This window comes from Poecilia mexicana, unplaced genomic scaffold, assembly GCF_051168715.1.
Source record: "Poecilia mexicana isolate PSO_F unplaced genomic scaffold, ASM5116871v1 scaffold_18, whole genome shotgun sequence".
In the NCBI taxonomy this organism is placed as follows: domain Eukaryota; kingdom Metazoa; phylum Chordata; class Actinopteri; order Cyprinodontiformes; family Poeciliidae; genus Poecilia; species Poecilia mexicana.
In genome coordinates, this window is record NW_028263387.1 from 10,050,076 (window position 1) to 10,066,326 (window position 16,251).

At 39.1% G+C, this 16,251-nt stretch overlaps 2 protein-coding genes across 2 annotated transcripts; both read right to left on the reverse strand.

Annotated features, from left to right (window-relative positions):
• Nucleotides 1-3,301: 3,301 nt before the first annotated feature.
• LOC106917606 (actin-related protein 2) lies at nucleotides 3,302-7,529 on the reverse strand. Its single transcript, XM_014986715.2, has 9 exons — nucleotides 7,330-7,529; nucleotides 6,411-6,521; nucleotides 5,653-5,811; nucleotides 5,440-5,569; nucleotides 5,181-5,317; nucleotides 4,950-5,099; nucleotides 4,142-4,287; nucleotides 3,928-4,060; nucleotides 3,302-3,697 (listed from the first exon to the last, which is right to left on the reverse strand). Exons 1-9 carry the CDS (start codon nucleotides 7,375-7,377, stop codon nucleotides 3,527-3,529), a joined length of 1,185 nt encoding a protein of 394 aa, XP_014842201.2. The 5' UTR covers nucleotides 7,378-7,529; the 3' UTR covers nucleotides 3,302-3,526.
• Nucleotides 7,530-10,686: 3,157 nt separating this feature from the next.
• On the reverse strand, nucleotides 10,687-13,374 carry six7 (SIX homeobox 7). Its single transcript, XM_014986718.2, has 3 exons — nucleotides 12,766-13,374; nucleotides 11,344-11,507; nucleotides 10,687-11,208 (listed from the first exon to the last, which is right to left on the reverse strand). Exons 1-3 carry the CDS (start codon nucleotides 13,171-13,173, stop codon nucleotides 10,998-11,000), a joined length of 783 nt encoding a protein of 260 aa, XP_014842204.1. The 5' UTR covers nucleotides 13,174-13,374; the 3' UTR covers nucleotides 10,687-10,997.
• Nucleotides 13,375-16,251: the final 2,877 nt, after the last annotated feature.

The following is a 16,251-nucleotide window of genomic DNA, read 5'->3' on the forward strand; positions in this document are numbered from 1 at the left end:
ACAGAGGTGGCTTTATGCTTGCCTGCTGGAGCGAAGGCACAGACTCCCCTCCTTGTTTTCAGTTTCTCACATGGGTTTTTTTTTTTTGCTGGTGGAATAACGAGAAAGTGGGAGCAAGGTGGCAGAAAAGCTTCAGGTTTTTTTTTTTTCTTGTTTTTTATTTTTAAGATCCTCTCCACACTAACCTGGATATTTTTTGCCACACTAATATTTTGTCTTCTTCTTTTGCATCTCTTCGCTAGGGAAAGGTAATATGGACCTAAAATTTTATAACAATTTCTTAAATTTGCTGCAATAATGATAAAAGTAAAGAAACATTTAAACATTCCTGACAGGCTTTTTCCCTAATTCATTGCACCGGTAGGTAGTAAGGCAACAATACAATTAAATACCACACAGTGTTTGTGTTCGATAATTTACTTCTTTTTAATATTTTGTCATTTATCAACACTCATGCAACCAACCATGGAAAGTATGGAAAAGTTATAATCCGAAGCATGCCGTCTCTTTTTGAGGTATGCGAACATTGGCATTTGTTGTTTTCACCTTAAATCACAAGGTGATTTAAGGTGAAAGGGACATTTTTCCCTTTGATACCAATAAATAAATACGACCACAGCCCATTCCAGTCCCATCATGTTTTGGGAAAACAGAGAATTTGAACGTGACTCATTAAAGTGCAGAGTTTTAGAAACTGGTCTACCTATACTGGTGTTTGAATCTCACTTTGCACACGTCCCTGTTTGGGTTTCTGTGATTGAAATGAGTGGAATAGTTTATGGGAGAACCTTTAAGGCAAGAATGTACTCTGCAGGAGATTTGTTCTCTCTCCCAAAAAAGATGACTTCTTTTTCTCGCTGTTTCTTCTTGATGCGTCATCTATGCCGAACTTCTTGTCCCGTATAATGTCTGAGAGCTATTAAGTGATTGGTCAGAAATCCAAAGTGGGTATGGTTAATTGGGAAAGGGAGAAATGTAGATATGTCTACTTCTCCCAAGTTTGGACTTCTGCAGTTGAAATCTTTGGGGGAGAATGATAGAAGCCGATTCACGCTTCACAAGAAACAAAAACTAATAACTTCACCCAAGATGGCAGGATCAAGAACGACTTTCTTTCTTGGTCTGGAAATGGCATCCTCATCAAACCACCTGATAAGTCCAGACCAGCAGAAGTGTTGCTTTGCACTGACAATGCCCATTTCAAATTTCTGGCCTTCAGAGAAGTTTAAAGAAACGTTTAGAGAAATTTCTTTCCTCTCCTAGGGTTTCAGGAAATCAATAATTAAATTATTTCTCTGCAACCCTGGGGTTCTTACAGCTTGTTCTCAATTGTTTGGGCAGAATTTTGTTTCCTACTTTGGTGACTATTGGTCAGAAGTTTGCAGTAGTCAATACACTTGACTTCCTGGAAAGTTCTGCACTTCAGTGTCTTGTGAAGTATGAAATGTAAACAGTTATTTTTCTTTCTAAATTTATTAACCGAACAAATTTATCATGTCTTACAGAGATCTTTAGCCTAGCACTTCTTTAGCCATGCTCAGGATCTCCTTCTTTTGATTTTTCTGATAATTACATTATTGCCACCTGCTGGTGAAATCTTGACATTACAACCTTGTTAATGGGTTAGAAAATGGTAAAAGTTGTAGCTGGGGCCAAAATTTTATCAGGGAGGGAAAGTAAAAACCCCAATCTGCAACAAATTGATCAACTTACTGACTGACTTGCGAATGTATTAAATAATATTTTCCAGCATTCATTCCATTTAAAAAAAAATCTGCTCTGAGTTGTGTTGTTTCTCTTGGCCCAAGTGTAAGATGAAGTGTTGTGTTCTGACAAACAAATCAGGACCTCATGAGGACTGGAAGAATGTAAATGTCCTCGTCACACCAGCTTCTGGGACTCCTGCTGCAAGTCATCAACGCCAACAGACTGTTTGACTCAGTGTCACTTTCAAATATATATATCTATCATATTGTGAATTTAAAGCTAAAATTGAAATTGTTCAGTTTGTTGTGTGGATATGAAAGTGCAGATTTTCAACATATCTGGAGTTTTTAATCCGACTGAGAAGGTTTGTTTTTGAGAGCTATGATGTGAACATTGTTGCATGCTTTCTCATTCAACGTGAAGATTGATCTATGTATGTATGCGTGTGTGTGTGTGTGTGCGTGCGTGTGTGTGTTTGAAGCATGTGTTTACTGTGGGAGCTCACCAATTTTTTTCAATGTAAAAAAAAAGCAACACACACACGACTGTATTTTGTCAGGTAATGCAGTATCGCAATAAAGATTGCAATATCTGTACCAGCGCCATGTGCTTCCAGGGAGGATTTTGTCTTGAATAATCTCAATCACCACTAGGTGGCAGCAAAATCCAATCAGTCTTTTAACCTCATCCTTTATTACTCTAACCTTAGGGGTTCTTTTTCTTTTGCAGAATTGACATTAAATAATTTAATACATCATCACGTGTTTCTTGTCCTATAGAATTTGTTTCATAGCATCTCATTAAAACACCAGCTGCTGAAGCTGAAGCGACAAAACAAATATCTGTATGCAGATGTTTTGAAGAAAAAAAGCTAAAATTAACTCATACCTACTTTAGTTTCTTATCTAAATCACTCATCTTGGATTTCTCTTTGGCAAACAAAGTTAGCTTAATCACTGCTAACATCTTAGAAATGTTTGGCTCATAAATATTTATTTATTTTAGTCATTTTTGTCATCTTCTCTTATGGCATCCACTTTATTAAAAATATGTGTTTTTTCCAAAGAACAAATCAAAATGTCCATCCCTCCATCTTCTTTACACCCTTGTCCCTTAGTGGGGTCAGGAGTGTTGCTGGTGCCTATCTCCAGCTAACATTCCAGGCAGGGTCACCCTGGACAGGTCACTACAGACACACCAGAGTGTGACTGTGTGAAACCAGAGTACCCAGAGAAAACCCACACATGCACAGGGAGAACATGCAAGCTCCATGCAGAAAGACCAGGGCCAGGAATTGAACCCAGAACCTTCTTGCTGCAAGGCAACAGCTCTACCAACTGCACCACTGTGCAGCCCAAGTCACAATGTGTGATTCACAATTCAGACTCAGTTATTTGTTTTTATGGGGTAAGTGGTCCCAGGAAAATAAAGCCAACTGAGTCAATCAGTTTGGTTCATTTCCATATGAATTTATATTTATATTTTTATCCTCTATAGGAAGATACCTGTTTTTATATTTAACTTTTTGTCTGTACATTTATAAATAGGCCAAAAAAAAAAGGGGGGGGGACCAATAAATATAGATGATGCCGTGTAAACCAAGAAAACAAAAATGTCTGGTTTAATAATAAAACTTACAAAATCCAGTTGATTGCTTGCTTTACAGCGTTTATGGTAACAGAAGCATTAGAATAAAACTCATTGTTTTTATGAACAGAGAAGAGGAAGAGACAATAATTGGGCAATCTTTTTGATGAAATAACAAAATTAGCATTAGTTCATACGTTGGTTTCTCTCTGTCTTTTATGTTGTGATTGTTTCATCGGATTCCTCCTCCCAGTTTTTTCAGCACGCCCAGGCCCTTCTCCCTGTACTCCTCCAGGCTGAGCCAGAAGGAGTCCTTGTCTTTCATGATGTTGGCCAGCACAGCTCCGCCCAGGAACACCATGTGCTTGCGCCTGGGCGGGTCCTCGATTCGGATCTTGAATTTCTGCAGAGGGGCAAAGTAAAGCGAAGAAAGGTATGGGTCAGGGTATGGACATGAAAACACAGGGTGTCTGTTTTTTTTTGTTTTTTTTTAAGTATTCTTGATTGTGATGTGGCCCCTAAATGAAAATGAGTATTGACTACCAGTACCATTGGGTACTTGTTATATTATTCAAGAACCAACACAGATGTTCACCAGTTTTCTGCAGCCTTTAATACCCTTCAGATTCTTACTGATAGCTTCTCGGTGTCTCCATCAAGCACCCTCTCCAGATAGAGTTGCTTGATCTCTCTTTCCAGCCTGGAGGGAAGGCCCGGATACATGGTGGTCCCTCCTGACAGGACAATGTGCTTGTAGAAGTCAGCCCTGCCCAGCAAAGCACAGTGTAAATGTGTCAGCATCAGTTCTTTGGTTTGTCAAAGGCAGCTGTGGAGGGGAGACTCAGACCTCAGGTCAATGTCTGCAGCCTGGATGGTGTTGAAGAGCAGCTCAGCCACGCCGGCTCCTTCCACGTTGATGAGGTGAGGCTGGAAAAGAGCTTCTGGAGCCCCAAATCGCTCTCCGCCTACATTTATCTGCCGGCCATCGGGGAGCTGCACCAAACACGCGGACCAATAAAACTTAAACAGCTAGGAAACGTTCAGGGTTTCCCCCAGCGCATTATAAGCCTGGTGGGCCACCAGGCTTTACTTGCACCCCCACCAGACTAAAACAGTATGTTTATTTATTATAAGTTTTTTTTACACGCTAGTAACAGTGATATCACAGAGTCCCTTTGGTGAAATGGTTGGAAGCACAGTAGCAACACAGTATTGTCAGTATGTGAACAGGTAGGGAGGCTGAGGTGTCAGATGTCTTTTAGTAACCATTGCCTGTCTTTACCAGCCAGCATGCTAACAAAAACAGTGAATAAAGTCAAAAGCCTTGGATAAAGGATCAAAAAATGTCTGGCCACATTAATTACAGTGAAATGCAAAAAAAATTGTATGTGCTTCAATTATGTTTGTCTTTTTTTCCAAGACTTTACAGATGGTGTTTGTGTACTTTTCGTAATCTCTTCCAATACCACGTAGCTACATAGTGATATTTTTCAAATGCCCTGTCAACTATACATATTTTTAAACTCAGGCTGCTGATAGATTGCCATAGTACCCGTAACACTGGGTTCAGCAAGTTTTCTTGGGGAAACCCTAACTTTTATCAATTAACATAAAACCTGAAAGTATGTCTTCTTGGCTGTTGCTCCTAAACGTACCGTATAGGACTCTACCAGGTAGGTGGTCTCCAGAGCCAGGCGCTGCTCTTGTTCAATGTTGTATCCAACGTAGCAGAGCTTCTCCTTCAACATCCGCACCGTCTCAAAGTCAGCCGTGTGGTTGAAGGCATAGCCACGCAGCAGAAGGAGCTGAAGGAGGGATAAAACATCACTTGTAAAAGCAAAACTAATGGTACTATAGAAAGAATTAAATTTTTCTGATCGTCTCACCTTAATGAGGTAGCGCGTGATGTCTCGTCCTGCAATGTCCAACCTGCGCGTGAGGTGGGGTAGAGAGTAGCCCTCGTAAACTGGACAGACGTGGGTGACGCCGTCTCCCGAGTCTATAACCACCCCGGTAAGCAAACCTGAACAAACACAATTCGTCAAATCCTGAAAATATGTCCATTGGTGGGTGATAGACATAAAGTATTCAGGTGATATTAATTTATAATGCAGCCTTAAAAGCGGGAACTTGATGTCAACGTACCCTGGGCGTAGAGTGTGAGCACGGCCTGAATCGCCACGTAGATCCCATGAAACTGGTACTTTTCAAACATGACCTCAGCGATTTTCTCTCGGTTCTTGGTGGGATTCATGGGTGGCTCAGTCAGCAGGATCTTCAAAACAACAAATAACGTTAACTATGCTTAAAGAAGTCCTGTGAAACCCATAACCAGCCCTCTCTGTGTGGTCACCACACCTTGCATTCTGATGGGCTGATGCTGAGACACTCTGGGCCGAAGGTGTAGTCCCACAGGTGCAGCATGTCCTCCCAGCATCGCACCATGCCGTTCTCCATGGGGTAGGACACCTCCAGCATGGAGCGGCACTCGCTGGCTTCATCCCCAACCATCAGGTCCTGGTCACAGAGGTCAGAGGTCATGACAGTAAGACTCGAAATGTCTTTTGTCTAGTGTAAAGGGATGCCTGTATTCCTTGCAAAACATGTAAAAGTTTAATTTTCTTTCAATTTTAATGATATATTAGAAGATAAGATCATTTAACATAGATTCCAATTTTCCTTTAGTGAATAATTTCACATCCACAAAATATAATTTAATGTGTAAAACTAGAAGACGCATCAAATAAACATGTAATCTGCCCTTCAGTTTGATCTATTTACCTCCTTTGCAGTCCCGACAGGATCAGGATGCTTAAAGGCTTTAATGATTTGCACAGTCACAGGTTACCTTGGTGTATAAAATGAACTGTGTGCGTTGTTGCAACCATCAAATACTTCAGAGCTGGATTAGCAAAGGGTCAGGAAATTGATTAAATTAAATTAGTGCCTCTCTATTTATGTGTAATTGTGCAAAAATGTATTTTTATTTATTACATTTTGTCACATTATGATCAGAGTTATTAATGGTTTTCAGAATAAAAGGGATTAAATATGAAAAAGCTTTTTTATTTTTTAAACATTATGTCATCTTTTTATTTTTATTTAATTAGGCTCACCTTGATCTCAATGTTGCCCACTTTGGTGTTCGACCGTATGATTGGCCGTCCCACCATGGCTGGGAAAATGTGCTTGGGGAAGTTGGACCCAGCAAAGCCACACTTGACAAACTGTGCGGGGGAAGTGGAGAAAGAAACATGAAGTACATTTCGGGTGTGTGTGCAAATAAAGCTCACATTTCTGCTCGTCAGCCGAAACTGAGACTTTGTGTTGGGAGTATACAGAACTCAGATTGATTTTTTTTACTCACAAGGTTGGAAAAGTATCTGCATGTTGACATTTAAATAAATAGTCGCAGAGTGTTTAAATGCTATGAAATCAACCACAGAGTCTATCAAGATGAAACCTCTCACTTTACTGTCTCAACATGTCTGTTCGGTCAAACACACATTCCTTAGCCTGAAGCAACGTAACACATTCCTCTAAAAAATAAATCAATAAAATCAATAAATAAGAAAGAAATGTAGGTCAACAGGTTGGTATGAATTTTATTTGCCAGTGTTCTTAGAAATAAACATGTAAATCCTATAATGTTACATCAAGGTGCCTCTTTGAACATCTTAACACCTCATACTTCTCCCTGTTTTTCATCCAATTGCATGCTCCCTTCAAACCACCACAACCATTTATGGATGTTTGTAAAAGCAGGAGTGACAAGTCCAGACTCATGCAACGAGGCTGCAGTAAGCGCCGAGTTACACACCCTGCAGGATTTCTGCATCTGTTTGACTGGAAACCCAGAAATCAAAACGCTGTTAGAGATGCAGCACACCTGATTTGGATGACAGTATCACCAACGTTGGGATGACTTGGAAAGATGAAGGCTACATAAAACATCATGCCAAAAAAGAAAAAGAAAAAAACAACCTGTGATGTTATGATGATTACTGTGTGAAAGAGTTTGAAGCACTTACTCACCCCCGTCCCATTGTCACAAACCACCACCTTCCTCCCTTGGCTGTCCATGCCTTCGCTAACGGTTCAAGATACTCCCACCTGTCCGACGAGAGCCTGATTAAGCTTAATAGTGAAGGTAAACATGCATGAGTTAAACTGGGATCACAACTGACAGGTAGGCAGAAGTCTGCTCTTGAAGCGTGGGTGGGGTTACACAAAGTAAAAACACCCGTTTTATGGCGAAGGAGGATGAGGAGGGGTGGAGTTTTTAATTTTTTTTTTTATTGAAGCAGGAAAGGTTTTGTCTCGTTTATGAAAGCAGAACTTCCACAAATGACCTTTTGGATCAGTTCAGCATTTTGTGGTGCACTCTGCAGAGATTACTATTTACCATTTATGCAGGTTTGTTGATCCTCCACAACTTTGATATTGAATCTGAACATAAGCTACGATATTTGGCTATACAACCTTCTGTTATTACCTCTACAGTAAACCAGCATGTGGACATTGGAATTGTTGACACTTTATCAGTCCAATCATCAGAAAATGTTAAAACCTTTATACAGGAAAGACAGATGTGACCTGAAAACAGTCTGATCATAGCTGAAAATAATAAAACAAAAGAATTGTGAAAGAAAAGGCTCATCTTTGCAGTACTAATTTATCTGCTGCTTTGGGAGAATGACAATGATGGAACTAAATAATACAATAATATTTGACCCAGAATTAAACTTCTAGTTTATCATGAAATCCAGAGGAGGTGCAACAAAATATAAATCAATACATGAGTTAAATAATTTGCTTTTATCATTATTTTATTATTTATGAAATATTGTGATAGTGTACTTTACACATCCGTTTACATATTTAGAGACAAAAATTGGAACTCGCCTCATCCTCATAAAGATGCCAAACAAACGATACTAGAACTGAGATGAACACAAATAAGGTTATTATACAGCCCTCTGGCGGTGAGATGCAGTAGTGCGTCTTATTAAGGCTGAAAATTGCAGCCTTGCAATTAAACTTTGTAGTAATGGCGGATTTGTGACGTTACCGTACTGATCCAACAAACGGACAGCTCGTTTTCAACTTCATGGTAACAAATTCAACACCGCATTTTTATTAATTATTCATTATTTTTTGCTAAGTTCGGTAAGCCTGTTTTTTCCAAAATGGTAACTGTTTTTTCGTCTTTTGACCGTAGTGGTTCTGGGAAAGAAACCGGGCGCCATCTTTGGGACTGCTGCGGTTTCAAAAGAATCAGAAATATTGCTAAAATGTTATAAAAAATGTCGTCAGAAACAGGTAAGAACTTTTTTTCGTCCGCTGTTCGATGGAGTTGTAATGGTCATAAAAACATGTTCGTACAAAATAGCTTACAGCTGCTATTTTGTAGTATTAACACCAACTACAACAACAGTGTCGTTTTTTTAAATTTACTCGTGGTGTCTCAAAGCTTAAGCTAAGTTGTTTTTGTTATGCTTTATATTTTTAGACAAATTTATTGGAAGTTATTTTACTTTTATTGAAACAATTCTTAGTATAGTCATTTAAAATTTGCAAAACAAATAATCTGAATCAGAATTCAAATTATTTTGAATTCTGATTCAAATTTAATTCAGTTCAGATCAAAAATACTTTATTGATGCAAAAAGAGAAATTGATGTTATTGAACAAACTTACCCATATTTAGTTGAAATAATACAACACACATTTCAAAATCAGGTTAAATTTACATTTTTTATATTATGCCAGTTTAATTTTTTTTGTATTTATTAGTTGTGCTGTCAAAAACATTACCACAGATTTTATGAGCAAAGTTAAAACTTTTAAGAGTTGTATATCCAAGAAAGGTTTTCACATAAAAAAGCAATTTGTGATCATTTACATTAAAAACTTCCTAAAAACATAAGAGTTGTGACTTAAATTCACAAAATATATTTAAAAACTTAGAATAGTCTGCCTCATAACAATAAAACAATATTCTTTTGATGTCCATGTAAAAAAACAGAAGAAAAAAAATTATACATATATATTTTTTTTCCAGGTTGCATTTCTTAACTTCCACAAATTTCATTAAAATAATCTTTGCTAAAATGTATTTAGATCCAGAATGATGTTGCATTGTTGGTTATTCTTGTAATTTTTTGTGTACAAAAACTCATGACCACGTTGGATAAAAATAGTTTTACTTATTCGCACAAAACATTTACAAAATTCACATTTTCACTGAATTACAGAAACGTTGTGAGAAATGATAGTTGTAAGAAAGTTATGTCATACAGCAGAGTGTTAATGAAGACACATTTGATTAGCTTTTACTGCTCTGAAATGCATTAGGCACATGGAGATAGGAACCAGTGAGTGTAGCCCAAACTTTGAACTCGAAGCAGCTTGGTAACCTCTGACAGCATCTTCCATTGAGGGACAGCAGGAAAGGTGAACAGTTAAAATGGCTGTAGTTGAAATAGTTTGTGCTCTAGCAGGTGTGTTGTAGTCACAGACGGTTTGCATAGACTCACAACCTGTTATAGGAATGCCCTTAGCTCCATTTAAGGCAGTGAAAAGAGTCAAAGTAGTTCGTAATGACGATGTTTGCGCGCACATTTTAACCAATGTTGTAGAAGACAACAATGAGACGCACATAAACATTAGTGTACCACTGACAATATATGGTTTTACACTACTTTAAATCTGTAAGGGCACATAAGTATTAATTCATTATTGTCCATGGTGACATATTCACATACAGCTATTGCCTGTATGTGAATACATACAGGCAATAGCTGTATGTATTCACCTATATTGTTCTTATAGTTTTTTTTGTTTTTTTTTTCACAATTTCCACACAAATGCATGCAGCTTCCCTTTAAACTATTACAGGATCATTTATATTTACAGATAAATTTGAAACAGTAGAAAAAACACGACAGTACTAATATTCACATGAGCTAACGGACATTAGGATTAGCTCTAAAATCTGAACCCGAGACTTAAACATACTGTTAGCCAGTAGTTGATTATCATTCTACACATCAACAACAACCAAGCTTATGGGTTTTGTTGAGTTCCAGGTTCAGTTTGCCCCTTTGCCAGCTTACATGTAAACAATCTATTGTAGAAAACCATTGCTTATCTGTTTATTCCACTTGGTAATAATCTATCATCTAAATGGGTATTCATTTTAAAAATGTAAAAATTAATACTTTGTTCCCAGTGCCATTTGGTCTTTTTGACTCTTAAAAAAAGCAGCTGAATTATCACCTCGCCTCAAACCAAAATAAATGTGAACAAACTTCTGCTGGTAAATCATATCGACAGTGTCACATAACCACATTTCCATATATTCACCTGTAAGTAAATTGTAGTACATTTCTTTTAATCATTTCGTCCCCGGGACCAGTATAAATGAATTCCATCGGCACGAAGCGTCCTGTGGAAGACGCCTTGTTTATCTGCCAGAAAAAGACCAAAACTGAAAAAGTACGACATAGCAAAGGGGCGAAATGACCAGCACCCTTTTCAGTGCTGTTTTTAAGTGCATAATTCCTTGAACAAAGTCTGTTCAGAGGCAGAAGTTCCCCGCCGCTTTTCTTCTCTGATTAAGCAGCTGTAGCATGTCCACCGTCTATAATGTTGCGTTTTTGTACCCGTGTAAAAAGAAAAGAAAACATTTTTTTATCATCTCAAGACTCAAACTCGCCGTCGCTGCTGACGGAGATCTCTGGTGTAGACGCCCCTGTCCCTCTGCGCTCAGTCTCTGTGCTGCAGTCGCTTGCCTCTGGGCTGCCGAGGTGGCGAGGGGAAGTAGGCAGCAGGTGGGGGTGGGGGTGCCGCTCTTGCAGGGCGCCGTCAGGGGAGCCCTCCGACGGCAGGACAGACGGATCCTGTTGAAGCCTGAGGTGGGGGACAGAAATTAGTTATAGTACCTCTCCTCAGTTTAAATGGAAATGCCCACCTCCCCCACGAAATTCAGTATTTAGGAAATTTCAACTCTATCATTCCTCTCTTTAAAACGATGTGGGAACCTGCCTGTTTTTTGCCGATGCGGCGCGGTCTCTTTGGCGGCGGTTCTTGAACCAGTTACCGACTTGTGTAGGTGTGAGACCTGTGGCCTGGGCCAGGTGGCGTTTCCTGGACGGGTTGGGGTAGGGATCTTGGAGATACCATTCTCTCAACAAGCTCCGAGTCCGTTCCTGGAGAAAAATGGGAGATATTTCATCTTTAGTCTCTAATGAAACTGGCTTGTCCCTCTTGTATGATGCGGTCGTTGAACAGATCAGACTGGATTTATAAACAGATAAACACTGTTTACAGTTGACGTATACATGACCATGTATATCTACTAAATTGGATCATGCTAAGGGGCTTAGTAAGATGACAGACTGGTCATCCCCACAGAGGTTTGGATTAAAGATTATACGATTATGAGCAATACTTCCACTGGCCACAAGAGGGAGCGCACGCACACAAATATGGAGGCAAAGTTCACGCTCTTTCCTCTAACATGCTGTTGAAGCAATTTATATTCATCTGATATTTTTTATAATAGGCATAAAATATACCCAAAGGCTTTAGTAGTTTAAAAGAATATTTTAATTTTATATTATATCTAGAATTATTTAGAATATTTTAGGAAATGTGAAAAATATTCTAGTGACAGAAAATGTTTTAAGAAGACATTTTGTACAGAAGAATGCAATCGTGACCAAAACTGCAATCTTAAAAGTTGAATTTCTTTATGGAATAAAGATGAATGAGATTTATTTCGTTTTTCCAACATATTAAAATAAATTCCACTATATAGCTTTTTTTATATGTCAAAGACAAATTTAACGCACAAAAAGCAATGATAAAAGCTTGGCTTCTCAGTTAATTTGACGTTATATAAAGTACTTTAAAATATGAAGATGTTAGATAAAGTAACTTTTGTTTTTCCGCCACACAAAATAACCACAGCCATTGCTAGAAGGTGAGATCATTGCTAGTAAGTCAAACAAATAGTTAAAATTACCACAGAAACAACTAAAATATATTTTTTCTCTGTTTGTCAGTATTGTTTTTATTTGTTGTAACATCTATAACATAGTGGCTATGTTACCAATTTGATTCTTGATATTTAGCAGTATTTCCAAGAAGGATTTACAAGACCTCACAGTTGATGGTTGATTTGCAGCTACAGCTTAGAGAGCCACTGAGATGGAGCATACTTGTGCAACAGCCTGGAGTCATTTAGACGCGCAGGCCGAAGGATAAGGACGATCATCTTAAGAGCTCAAAGTCAAGCCTGTTTGATCTCAAAGTCAGAGAAAAAATTATCTGGACTGGTGTTTTTAAAATATCCACTTTATGTTTGTGCTCTCTACGTGCCCATTGTTTTCTTCTAATTGATGAATTGAACATCTTTATCGTAAGTATAAAATACAAGTTTACAACGTCAGTGTAAGTTCTTACCTTAAAGCAGTGCGTCTTTTGCTCGCCATCCCAAATGGTGCGGGGCAATGGAAACTTCTTCCTGATCCGATACTTCTCCACCGGGCCCAGCGGCCGCCCCCTCAGCCTTTCCGCCTCTCTGTAGTGCGCATCCAGCCAGAGGTCTTGCAGCTTGGCATGTGACTCGCGGGTAAACCTGTGGCTCTGGAGGATCTGATAAAGTGCCTCGAAGTTCCCGGTGTGGAAGGCGACCAGAGCTCTCGCTCGCATCACAGACTCGTGCCGATTGAGCGCCTCCCCCGCAGAGCCGGGCACGGCGGCAGGCAGCGACCAGAGGAACCGACCCAGGCGCTCGATATCCCCGGTCTCCTCCAGGTTCTCGCACACCCGGGCGACCTGGTCAGGCGTGAACATCGGCAGTGGGAACATCTCACCTCGTCGCTTCACGGTAGCTCGGCTGAGATATGTTCACCACCCACATGGGACGGTATATCCGTGTGTTGAATCTCCGTAGACCTGTTGGAAAGGTTTCGCCACAACTTCAGCAGCCTCTCCTGGTATTTAGGTGTGGGTACTTCTGGGAAGACGCTGTTGGCTCCACCATTACAGGCAAGAGCAGAGACAAATGAAGAAAGAGGACAAGCAGTTGCTAGTATTTATAGCTAGATACAATTAGCATCTCTGTGGTTGTTTTGAGAAGGATTATACGTCCTGGCCATTAGCCTCTTAGTGGGGGGTAGTGTGTACAGAGGTGCCTGGCTGATCAGCTTGTTTGGCTTAGCCTGAGGATACACCGATTGCCAGGATGACTGCAGTGAGCAAACAAGTGAGGAAAGATTATTTAAAAGGTCTGATCTTTAGGAGATAGATGTCCATCTCAGGAGCAGATGATGGAGAGAAGAAAATGTGTGAAGAAAAAGGAAATAAACACTAAAAAGAACAAGAGGCAGAAAGTTTAGAGGCAGCTGATTTCTTAGAAAATTGAGAACTTAAAAGAATCCTCTTAAATAATATTTTTGCATAATTGACTAAGTATGTTTTCTTGACATTTGCCCAAGGGTAAATGTTGGGATAGAACCCCCTCACCCCCACCAGCTAATACCCATGTAATTAAAGCAGACATGGGTTACAGATATTCTATCCCCGGTGACCTCTCCTCACACCAGTTCAAACTGGGAACACCCCTGGACGTCCATACAGAGCAAGTCAGGACACCATGTTATTAATCTGCAAACTGGTTCAGTCCTTCTTATCTCAGTAGCTCATTAATCAGTCTAAGGACAATTTTCCTATTAATCAGTCAACAGATCCTGTAAGCATCTGTTGGCTAATGCGCAAACATGTTACACTTCATTTACCCAAAGTAGCCTAAAGGGAAACAAATGTGCTCCCAACAACATCAGTGTGGAGGTGACGTTTATTTGCAACAGGTAACCCTGAAGCCAGATATTGATTATTTCCAGAGTGATTAAGGATTTGAGCAAAGGTTGCAGTCAGGTGAAGGTTTGTCTGGTTTAAAACGAAGTAAAAAACAAAAAAACGTAGAAATCTGTCGAGAATTCAGGTATTATGAGGCTGGAAAACAATAGATCAATAAGCAACTGAAACCCTGGCTTGATTTCACATTGTACATCAACTACTTCAAGTTGTCACTCAGAAATCATTTTAAATGTAAATGGGGACATTTTGTGAAGTCCTATGTTAGAGCAATACATGCATATAAGATCAAATAAACTGGTTAGAGAATAGCTGCATTTCCGTTCACCTTGAAATTACTCAAACTGGAATTACAAAAATAAATACCGTTATTTGTGTCAATTTTGAAAAATGTAAAAAATTTTGGTAAGATATTTTAGGATGAAGTGATTTTTTTCGGTGGTAAAACTGCAACAGAGACACTTTCTTTGCATCTCACAAGTCATGTCATCAACAACCAGATGTTACTACTGGCGGAAAAAGATGAAGAAATCGACAGGAAGTGGTAGGAGGATGATGCGGCAGCATGTTTTTTTAGTGACATCACGTGAACAAACTTATTCATCTGGGATTAGAAACACAGCAATTGTGAAATTGTGGGGGTTTTTTACATTAGCCGAATTCCAAAGGTAGTTTTTATGTTCATCCTTTATTGCATCAAGTGTTGAAGAAAATGTGGAAGAAGATGCTTGGTCCTCACAGAGACCCAACCTAAGTCTATAAAGCATCTTTGGGATAAATTAGAGCATCAAACATGATTGTCTGACTTCATAATTGCTGCCCTGAAAAAAATTATAAACAATTTACATAAACAGACTTCTGAACCTTGTAGAAAGCTAGTTTAGAAGAGCTAAAGCTGTTAAACATCTTGTTAAAGTATTTTATTATCAAAAATAGGTTATTATTAGTTGGTATGTCATAGTGACCCGATAGGTTTTGCAAAATAGTTTATTAAACTCAATGTTAGCGTCTGTGGGGAAAGTTGTGAACAACTGCTGTCTTGCCTGTAATGGGTAAAGTTTTCATCTTGGTAAACTCTGATTAGTTTCTATGGAGGCTAATGCTAACTGCTAGTCAGAGCGGGCCCAATATTAATGGAGATCTGCCATCTTATAGTGGCTCCAATCTCAAATCTGCTTGAGATTTGAGATTGGAGCCACTCAACTCTAATTAAACTAGTTTATGAGTTTAGTTTAAATGCCTTCAGTGTTCTTAAACTACAAAATATGATCCTGCTGGCTGCTGAAGAAGAGACCAAGAGCTTTGTTATTGTTTTATAAATGCAGTTGATTGTGTTGATGACAAATTATAATTAGTTTCTGAAAGAAACATTTTATTTCCAGACAAAAAGTGAGCAGAAGCCGAATGAGATTTTTACTAAGCATAAAAGTGAGAAAACAAAATATTGGAAGATGGATAAAACCATTTTCTAAATTGAATAAAGTGAAAAGGCAGAACAAGTTGAAAGAATGAATAACAAAACTTTGTGAAACATCAGAAATCAGTTATTTTACAGACGCCTCGCAGCATTTCAAGTGGGAGGCGTAAAAACCTGCAGGGTTATTGTACAAACAGTTGGGAGTCAATTGATGCCTGTTGGATCCTAAGTCTAGATTAAATTCACCAGTGGGGCGGTGGGTTAACAAAACGAAGGGGACAAGCTGTGTCACATGTGTGTGCGTGTCAGTAACACTGTTTGGCACAGAAGAGGAGAAATGAGCTCAGTGAAGATCATGCTGCCATTTAATCTAACTCCTCCAAGTTTTAGACACTTTGCACCTCCACCGCCACGCAGACTCGCATAGACAAACATTTACCTTCATTAGAAGGAGTCCACCCCCCAGCGCCCCACCTCCCAATCTGTTTAACATTTTTAAGAGCAGACTGAATCAAAATCTGCTTAAGCACACTCAAGCCGTTAGAATAAGACGAATAATAAGATGGTTGATGAACAGATGATGTGTTTGTAGAAGGGCAGGGGGGCAAAGGGTGAGACGAAAAGCTTGATTATACTTTAATGCTATAATTAGA

Excerpts from the sequence above, each read along its gene's own strand:
- LOC106917606 (XM_014986715.2), bottom strand. The coding sequence starts at position 7,377 with ATGGACAGCCAAGGGAGGAAGGTGGTGGTTTGTGACAATGGGACGGGG. Across the intron at positions 5,570-5,652 it reads TCAGCCCATCAGAATGCAAG|ATCCTGCTGACTGAGCCACC; the intron begins GTGTGGTGACCA and ends GTTGTTTTGAAG. Across the intron at positions 4,061-4,141 it reads GCTGCAGACATTGACCTGAG|GGCTGACTTCTACAAGCACA; the intron begins GTCTGAGTCTCC and ends TTTGCTGGGCAG.
- six7 (XM_014986718.2), bottom strand. The coding sequence starts at position 13,173 with ATGTTCCCACTGCCGATGTTCACGCCTGACCAGGTCGCCCGGGTGTGC. Across the intron at positions 11,508-12,765 it reads AAAAGACGCACTGCTTTAAG|GAACGGACTCGGAGCTTGTT; the intron begins GTAAGAACTTAC and ends ATTTTTCTCCAG. Across the intron at positions 11,209-11,343 it reads GCCGCATCGGCAAAAAACAG|GCTTCAACAGGATCCGTCTG; the intron begins GCAGGTTCCCAC and ends CCCCCACCTCAG.